The sequence below is a fragment of the Rhizophagus irregularis genome, chromosome 15, assembly GCF_026210795.1.
Source record: "Rhizophagus irregularis chromosome 15, complete sequence".
Classification (NCBI taxonomy): domain Eukaryota; kingdom Fungi; phylum Glomeromycota; class Glomeromycetes; order Glomerales; family Glomeraceae; genus Rhizophagus; species Rhizophagus irregularis.
In genome coordinates this window covers 2,114,903-2,124,848 of record NC_089443.1, presented here as the reverse complement: position 1 = coordinate 2,124,848, position 9,946 = coordinate 2,114,903, and the positions used below count along the sequence as shown (strand labels likewise).

The 9,946-nt window shown below is 26.8% G+C and overlaps 1 protein-coding gene across 1 annotated transcript; it reads left to right on the top strand.

Annotated features, from left to right (window-relative positions):
- Nucleotides 1-7,281: 7,281 nt before the first annotated feature.
- Nucleotides 7,282-8,875, top strand: OCT59_007184 (uncharacterized protein; the record flags this gene model as incomplete). The annotated part of the gene is made up of 8 exons (XM_025319072.2): nucleotides 7,282-7,332; nucleotides 7,416-7,655; nucleotides 7,730-7,801; nucleotides 7,885-8,192; nucleotides 8,265-8,349; nucleotides 8,424-8,556; nucleotides 8,635-8,721; nucleotides 8,802-8,875. The coding sequence occupies 8 exons, from the start codon at nucleotides 7,282-7,284 to the stop codon at nucleotides 8,873-8,875; spliced, it is 1,050 nt and encodes a 349-aa protein (XP_025174697.2).
- Nucleotides 8,876-9,946: the final 1,071 nt, after the last annotated feature.

Below are 9,946 nucleotides of genomic sequence, written 5' to 3'. Positions count from 1 at the left end.
AGAGGCTATTGTTTAAATATTATGAATACAAGCATTTTAGTAATATTCGATGAAATTGGTGGAACATTCGGAAAAGTTTTATCGTGCGAATTGAAAAGATCAAGAACAATATTTAGCGTTGAAATCGTTTTTAATTCTTAACAATGTCTCTGTGTAAAAGAAATCGCTCATGAGGTAAAATGTCACAATAAAAGAAACAGTATCAATAAATGTAATATATATTCTTACCTTTTTCTCCAATATATTGTGATTATAACGTTGATTTGGCTAGTCTTAGAAATACCTGAACTTGAGTAAAATTTAAACTTAATCATTCTTTTAGATCGTTGGGATAGTGAGCTTAGATATTCGTTCAACTATAAACCAGGTAGTAAAAAGATTAAAAGCCATAATTACGAAAACAAGCGAATATAAGAAAAAGGTATACAAATATGAGAATTTTCCATGATACTGCTTAATTTTCATATTTGAATGATTATTATAATATAAATTCAAAAGAAATTAATAATTAGTTGTTAAATAATCAAAATGATTTAATTATTCGAATTCCATTTTCTTATCTGGATGTTTTAATTATTATCGGAACGAAGCTAATAAAAGACCTTAACCAAGTATTTGATTTGTTTGCTATTGCGTTAAAACAAGATCATATATTAGTATAATTTTATGTTGGAGTAATTATCATCTTGGGAACGAATCATAAAAAATGAAAAGCTAGCTTTTGATTTAAAATAAGGAGTAATATCTAAATTGGTTATTTTTATAATCAAAGTATAGAGATTTAAAATAAGCGGCTTATTTTATGTGAAAAAGCAGCCGATTAATTAGGTACTACTATCAATTATATATATGTTGTCAATGGTATTAATAGAGAAGCTTTTAGATTATCAAACAATCAGCTGAAAGAGAACATCCAGGTGGAATAAAGATCTTAAGATATTATTATGATAATATAGTGCTAATAAACTAAAGGCAATTTGAATTTATATCAAAAAGATACTTTTGCTCACTATAAGAATAAATAGTTATTGCAATAACATATACAATTTTCGTTAACTTTTAATATTTGACGAGATAATTTCAATTAAGTCGTACCGACTATTTATTTATTTAGTATGAAGCGGCTTAAGCGCCATACTGATCAAAAGTCTGGGATTAAACCCTGGATCAAATCCCAGATTTATCTGGGTGAAAATGAATTTAATCCATATTTCATCCAGATTTTCCTATATTTTATCCCGGATCTTCCAATATTTATCCTGGATCTGTTCCATATTTTATCACGGATTAATTACTTAAATTTCGCCAATAATTACATCACGTCCAATTATCAAACCCGGATTAATCCATATTTTATCCCATATTTTATTCCAGGAGCAAATCTCGTGTAAACAGAAATTTTCTTTATTTTAAAGTTATAAGAGAAGTTTCTAAAATATAAACAAAAAATCTGGTCACATGACTTACAACATCTGTGATATAATCAACCCAAGAATAAATATAAGATAAAATCAAATCCAGGATAAAATATAGATCAAATCCAGGATGAAATATAGATCAAATCTGGGATAAAATATGGATTAATCCAGGGTTTGATAATTGGATGTGATGGATAAAATATGGGAATAAAATATGGGAAGATCCGGGATGAAATATAGGAAAATCCAGGATGAAATATGGATTAATCCATTTTCACCCTAGATAAATCCGATCTTACCTATATTACAAGTTTTTTTTCAACGATGTCAATTTAAATCATGCTGCGTGATCAGCAAGGTACAAACTTTCTATTTCTGCTCAATAAAATAATTCATGTACTCCATGATGTTTAATAATGTTGAAATTCGAGACACTGAAAATAAAGATGAATGAGTTAATTGGATTGAAGAAGCTATTGCTAAAGAATATTTTAAATATTATGAATACAAATATTTTAGTAATATTCAAAAAATTGGCGAAGGAGGATTCGGAAAAGTTTATCGTGCAAATTGGAAAAATCAAGAACAACAATTAGCGTTAAATCTTTTTCTAAACTTGATAACGTTACTATCAAAGAAATCGTTCATGAGGTTATAATGAAATATAAATACAACACTTTTCAATAATTATATTTAAAATATAGAATAAACTTCAATTAGAAATACAATTTCATGATAATATCATTTGTTACAAAATCCGAGTCAGGTATTATATAATTAATCATATTTTAATATATATCAATATATATATACTGTATAATTATGTTATTTTATAAAAAAAAATAATAATAATTTGATTATTCCTTTTATTCAAAAATTATTAGTTATAAAATACGCTGATGATTCTGGTAGATTATTTAAAGAAACATTTCAATAATTTTACCGGAGATAATAATTATAACTTGGGATATCAATTGGCTTCTGTTGTGTTATGTTTACATAGCGAAGGAATTGTACATCGTGATTTGGTAAATTATTTTAATTCATTATAAAATTTGTTTTTATATTTAGTGTTTTTACTCATTTTGATTTTTTTAATGTATAATAGCACTCTGGTAATGTATTAATCCATCAAAATACTGTCAAGCTATCCAATTTTGGGTTATCAAAAAGAATTAAATAATCATCCAACACAAAATCTAAAATTTTTGGAGTAATTCCTTACGTAGATCCAAAAAGAATTAATGAACGAAGAAAAATAACAATTCAACACAAATAATTTCATACAATGTAAAGAGCGATATTTACAGTAATGGTGTACTGTTATGGAAGATATCTAGCAATCTCTCTTTTCTACTGAAGAATATGATCTTGATTTGGCTATAGAAATTAAAGAATGTCTTTAGAGAAGATCCTATTCCTGATACACCTAAAAATTATTTAAAACTTTATACCGGTAAATAAACTTTTTTCAACATATTATGATTTATACTTATAGAATGTTGTCGTCCAACTATAAATCAAGTGGTAGAGAGATTAAAAGCAAATATTATAAAAACAAGTATAAAATTCGGATTCTTTATTATTAGATAAACAAAAATTTAATTGAATTGATGTTTCATCTCATGGGGAAATGTCTCAATTTATTCAAAATTATGTTTTACCTACATCGACAATTGAACAAATAATTAATAAAAATAATTCATCTGAAAAGGACTCAAGTAGAACTTGGTAGGGGAACTATAAAAGATGAAAAGATGGCTTTTGAATATTTGGAAAAGTAGTTGATGAGAATTGTGTAATAGGAATAAATGGAATTGGCCATTGTTATGAATATGATATAGGAATTAAAAGAGATTTAAGAAGAGCTGCTTATTTATATAAAAAAGCAGGAAATAATGTAGCTCAATGTAACCTTGCTTTTATGTATTTAAATGGAAAAGGGACTTATGTAAATTATAATAAAGCTTTTGAGTTATTTAAACAATTAGCTGAAGTAAAATATCTAGATGGGATAATTATGTTAGGATATTGTTATAAGAATGGAATTGGAATAAGTATTAATAAGAAAAAACATTTGAATTATACCAAAAAGCGTCAGGTTTAGGTGATATGTTAACTCAGTATAATATATATGAGGAAGGAGATGGAATTGAAAAAATATAAGTCAAGTAGAGTGTCCAGGATTTCATGGTGTGATGGCCCGAAAAGTGTGGTGTGATTTAAACAAAAAGTGTGGTTTGGTGCGATTTTTAATTCTGGCCAGATTTAGCGTAATTTCGGCTGGAATTAACATAATAATTTTAACTTCAAATTCACTATCTTAAAATTTGATAAATAAAAACCAATCATGTGATCATAAATCGACCAATAAAACTCAATTTACTGCGGATAGTGTGAAAAATGTAAAACTTTGCCAAAAAATGCGGCCACACCAAAAGTGTGAAAAAATAACAAAAAGTGTGAAAAAGGTGTGATCGTTCTATCCTGGACACCCTAAAGTCAAGCAATAAAAAATCCGCTAAGATGCTCAAAATAGTTTGGTCTTATTTGTAATACTCGTCGATAAATCACGTGTATTTAAATTAAAAGAAAACATCGTTATTTTAACCTAATTTTTCCGATAAAGCATGTTTGTGTGGGTTTGTACGGGTATTTGGGAAAAGGCATATTTATTAAGGTGAAAATAGTGTGTTGATTGCAAAATTTTGAATATTTTAGTAAATGAAATTTGATTTTTGAATTATATGATAAGTCGTTCCAAATATTTTTGTCTTGAGATAAATGAATCTCGTTTAATTGTTACTGTCATACTGCATACATTATAAGACAATCTATGTTATGGATAATTTTGGCTTTTTGAATCTAACGATATTTTCTATCGTTAGTTTCTAAAATAATTTGTATATTGAAATTAAAGTATTATTGTTCTATCGTACCATCTTTAATGGATCAAACAACGTCAGGTTCGGCGTTTTTTCAAGTCGAAATAATTAATTTCATCATTCTTTTGAGTTTTGATAATTTTCACCACCGCTGTTTCCTTGTAGGTCGTCCAGCGAGAGGTATCAAATCACACCACTTCATGATAAAAGTGATTGACGATATTAAACTACTGCAGCTTACTCATCTAGTATTGTGTGACAGTAATTGAGATCCGTTGATCCGTCAATCCCCGGATTGGATCCGGATGAAGACACGAATGATTCGTCATTTGCTATTTCTGTATACAAATCAGGATCCATCCGTTTGATTGGTACTATTTTATAGTAACGGATCCATTCGGATGAATATCTGGATCATCTGTTATTTACGGATCAGTCAACCGGATTTTTATATTGAAATTCATTCGGATGGTCATCCGAATCATCCATTTATTTACGGACCGGATTAAACGGATGATGAATCCATCCGGATCGTAATACTACGTCTAGGATGTTAAATTTAAAAGAAACTATTATATTAGTCTTTTTTTATGTTGCTGATTTTTATCGGGCTTACTGTAATAATAATTGATATTAAAATTTTTGTTTCAGTAATAAAAATGAAATAGGTGTCGTGATTGCATCTTTAAACAAACGTTCTTTTATTTGAGTTTCAATTTATATAATTCATTATTTCTTATAAATTAAATTAAATTTTTACATACCGTATAAGTTTGTTTGATGTTAGCAAGTGGAATTAATCGATTCATCAAAATTTTGATTATGAGTTAATCTGAAATGAACCTATAGACTATTTTCATTATTATTCGATTTTATAGTTAAATAATAATAAGTTGTGGTAACTATACTTTCCATTCATAGCTAAATGTACATGTATTAGACATTGATAGCACAACATACGGCTATAATATTATCTGTTATTACACAAAAAATTCAAAAAAATAATTCCTTTATTGTATATTTGACAATACGGTTTTGATTGCGTGCTATATAAATGGTATATTTGGAATGAAATTCGGATGAATGATCGGCCGATTGGTTACGGGACACACGGAAAATTTTGATTGCTACTCAAATTTCCAGAAACTGATTAACTAAATAATTAATAATAATCCGTGATAACCAGTCAAATTTGATTATCATGAAGTATAATGTCCACCTCTCAATTTCTCCATTTCTTTCCAATAACGGTCCGGAAAAATACCATAACCGATTCTCGTGTATTCAGTGAAACGTGGAGGCAATTGGAATTGGACCTTCCAATCCTTCCAATTCCAATCCTTTCCAATATTCCAATAATTTTTATTCATGTTTATCTTACATACATATGGTATTGGTAACTTCCAATAGAAATTTATTGGTTTGAATGAATTGGAAGTTTCCAATAGCTTCCAATCTTTCAGTACACATCACTGCGCACCCCACGCGTTCGATTTAGCCGAGTACCTGCCAAATATTCGGCATCAAAATTTGCCGAGGTCCCGGAGAAACTAGTGACGAATTTAGGGTGATTTCAATTTAAATGATATCGAACAAATTATGGATTCTCAATATCAACATTCGAAATTACTTTGTTCAACGCGTTGGATAAATCCTATGCAAAAAAACCTGTAAACATTTTTTTCTTTATTTGATTTACTTTTGCAGCAGCTGAAGCTGACAGCGGCGTCATTATTCTTTAAGGATAAAGTACAAGACATAGATTATTCTAATACATTATATCTTCATGCTCAACAATTATATGATTTTGCGAGCATAAAACCATTTACCTGATAAACAACATTTAATATGCGTGTAGAATTTACATAATGATTTTTTTCTTTTTATCGATTTTATTCTCTGCGTAGAAAGCAAAATTTACTGTCGTTTATTTTTGCCAGGAAGCTGTTGTTATTACCAGTATATTGTTTTTTAAAGGAGTATTATCTGCTAATATCTCCGATATCCAATTTACTGCCTTTAGATAATATTATTTATATGAACTTAGTCTGGTTTGGCTACCGTCAACACATTTATGATACATAATATTTATCCCGGGCGAAGTTTCATTTTAAAATAACATTCTCTTTTAGCTTTTTTATATTTAATTGGCGTAACGGCAGATTCCCATTTTTCTTATTTTATGCATGATTCACTGTCAGCATAGTTTAACAAACTATGTCATATCTAGTTATATAGTTTATATACTAAATTAATGATTTTTTCTTGTGATCGACGTATTAACTGTTAAATGAATTTTCTATTTAATAGTTCTTTTATATTCCAACCAATTACCTCTTTCATGTAACAGAATGCTTTTCCAATAAAATTTCGAAAATAATAAGTAATATATTTCCATATTTCCATAAGGAATTTTTTTTTTTTCTGTAGTATTTTTCGAAAAAGTGAGGTATTATGTTATTCTTTAAGTTATTGAAGTTATTGTGTATTCTTTAAATTTTTTGAATCCTAATTAAATACAATTTTAATTAAAATCCCCCCGAAATTTGATATCATACTAAATTTATATGAGACTATAAATAGTTTGATTTAATTAAAAGCACGCTCCAATGGTTCACGGATCACGAATTAAGCTTTTTCTATACTAGCGGAGTAACTGAACAATGTTTCGAACTTGCAAATTCTGGAGTTTAATAAGTTTAATACCATAATCAAAAGTAAGGATTTTCAAACATTAATGTATCACAAAATAATATATCGTTTATCTTAACCTATTTAGTTCATTATTTTATTTTTGGGAGATCTATTGATTTTCTAGCTGAATATAAAAGATATGACCTGAAAAAAATAATTTTTATTCTTTCTTTTTCCTTTTGGACGCGTTAATTTCGCTTTTTTTTTTTACCTTTGGTAAATATTTTAGACTAATACGTAAAATAAAAAATAATTTAAACAAAGATCTAAGTAATTAATAAACAATGGTATTATCAAAAACTATGCTTTTAAAGTTAAAAAAATACAAATTAAAGGTAAATATTATGTATTCTCGTTTAAAAAAGCTTTATTTATTTATTTTTTTTCTTTAATTAATTTAAAATATTTTATATAATAGATCGACAAATTTATATTTCTTTTTGCGATATTAATATTATTACAATTCCTAGTTATATCATTGTTTCAATCTAAATTATCGTATCGTAATTATGATTTAAATGGACCATTAAATCTTATAAAATCTCGGTGTAAGAATAATAAATTTGCATTAAATTATAATTATATGAATTATTTCTCTTTTGAAAATTATTTATTTATTGCATATCAACTATTATTGGCTTATTTGGGATTGGATGCGGTAAGTAAAATTTTTTTTATAATGACGATATCAACATTTCGTATTTTAACATCATTAAAACTTTTTTTTTATAGTTATTTAAAGAATATGTGATGCAAATTTTTGTGTATTTTCTGATGAATATCGGAGGATATGTATATTTAATCGTAAGTTAATTTTTTGTTGTTTTTTTGTTAAATAATATTACATATAATCTAATAAAACAATTATATCACCTGATCATTCATAGATACAAATGGTTGAGATAGTTATTTCAATTAAATATCTGAGAGATGAATGTTTAACATCAGCATTGACGCATGAAAATGATTTATTAGAAAAGTTTAGACTTAATGGTAATCTTACAGACCCTAAAATAATAGAATACGATTTGCCTCAATTTATTATATATACATTATTTGTGATAATGGCTGGTTATTTATCACTTTTGATGTATTTTCGAATTGGAATTAATCATTATTTTCGAAAGAAAATTGGAAATAATGAATTACTTGTATCATCACTTAAGAGACAACTCATATTAAAACTTTTTCTAAAGTTTTTTGTATTCTTTTCAATAATTTATTTTGTATTTTGTATTTATTATCTATTAACGTACATCGCTCTTAGGGATTATACAATGGGTTTAGTTGTTTTATTATTTTTATTTGTTTTCATTTTGGTACTTCGGTTAGCTCGCGTGACTTTCATTTACGTAAGTATTTATGTTTAGAGAAATTTCATAAAAATTTTCAATTAAATATATATATATTTTTTTTCTTCTTCTAGATTGACGAAGAATCCAACCGTGGAATGACACATTCCTCATATTTATGGATTTTCACTTTATTTAATAATATTGTATTATGTATTGTTGGAACTTTACTCATATCTGAAAGATGGTATTTCTTATTACCGTACAGTAAGTTTATTTTTATATTTGTTTATTTTAATTTTGAAAGCCTTTTAAATAATCAATAAATTTATCCTTTTTAATAAGATCTCATATATTTTGGTGTATCATTGACCTCATATATATACGTTTTAAAAGTTAAAGAAGATTTCGGGAAAGGATTAAAAGAAGCTAGTAAGTAGTGATTAATTTAAATAATCAAGTTTAAATCTAATTTATTAAATATATTAATAACTTTTTTTTTTAAAAAAAAGAACAATCAGCTTTAAATGCTTTAAATGATAATGACGAAAATATTATTATAGTTACCCTAAATGAAAAACAATAACAATAATAATATCAAGCCCTCAAGCTTAATATTCAAATTTTATATAAATTATACTGTAGATTTAGTATTTAATATTCCTTTTTCTTTTACATTAAATTAGAGTGGCTACTTTTAAATAAAAATATTTATCCTATGTATACACTATATGTAAATATAAATATAAATTTAAATGGGGTAGATGATGTTAAGTGTAACCTGGTTCTCGGCGTACCTTTAACGATAACGATTGTCCAGCACAACACATATTATCCCGACAACATATTACATATATCCCGACAACTCATATATTTATCAACAGGAAAAGGAAACTTTAAAAAGAAAATAGACAAAATTTTCCTTTAACAAAAAATTTAAAAATTTAGAATTTTAAATCGAAAAAAAAAATTTAGTTCCATCTATACATAATTGATTATGTCTTATACTTTCAGACGGTATATACTAGTACGTCCTTAGAAACGATCACTTATTATAGAAGGTAGAACACCAATAATAAATTAATAAATTCTAGTCGATATAGATATAGTATATTATATTTAGGGATAATCGGCCCATGAAATTACCGGTTACCATTCTCTTTTTAATCCCTGCTATGTAATAAAATTTATACATAAAAGAAGTTGTTAATATAAATTTATTTCTTCTAATTGATGTTTTCCTGAGATACTGACGCTATGTTCTTCAATAACGAATCGTCTTCATTATCGTCATATTTGACACCACTGATAATCTATTGTTAAAAATCTTTATTTTGAGTAACGTTGTAAGAACCCAAAGCCAAACTTATTGGTATGATGTTAAATTAATCGTCAAATTAGTTGAGTTGGTGTGTACCATATACAGAGTAGTGATAAATAACACCTCCGGCTCGCATTATAAATTTATAATAATTTTGGCCAGTTCACACCACTCATCACCTCTTCATGCATATTATGACTTTCAATGCAAAAAAAAACACGAAGAATTATAAGTGTTATGTTTTCCACAATTTATTACTGTAAACTCGGAAGCAGTCCGAAGTACAATATAATGGCTTTTTTTTCAAAGATATGATAAAAAAGGAAATATTTTTTT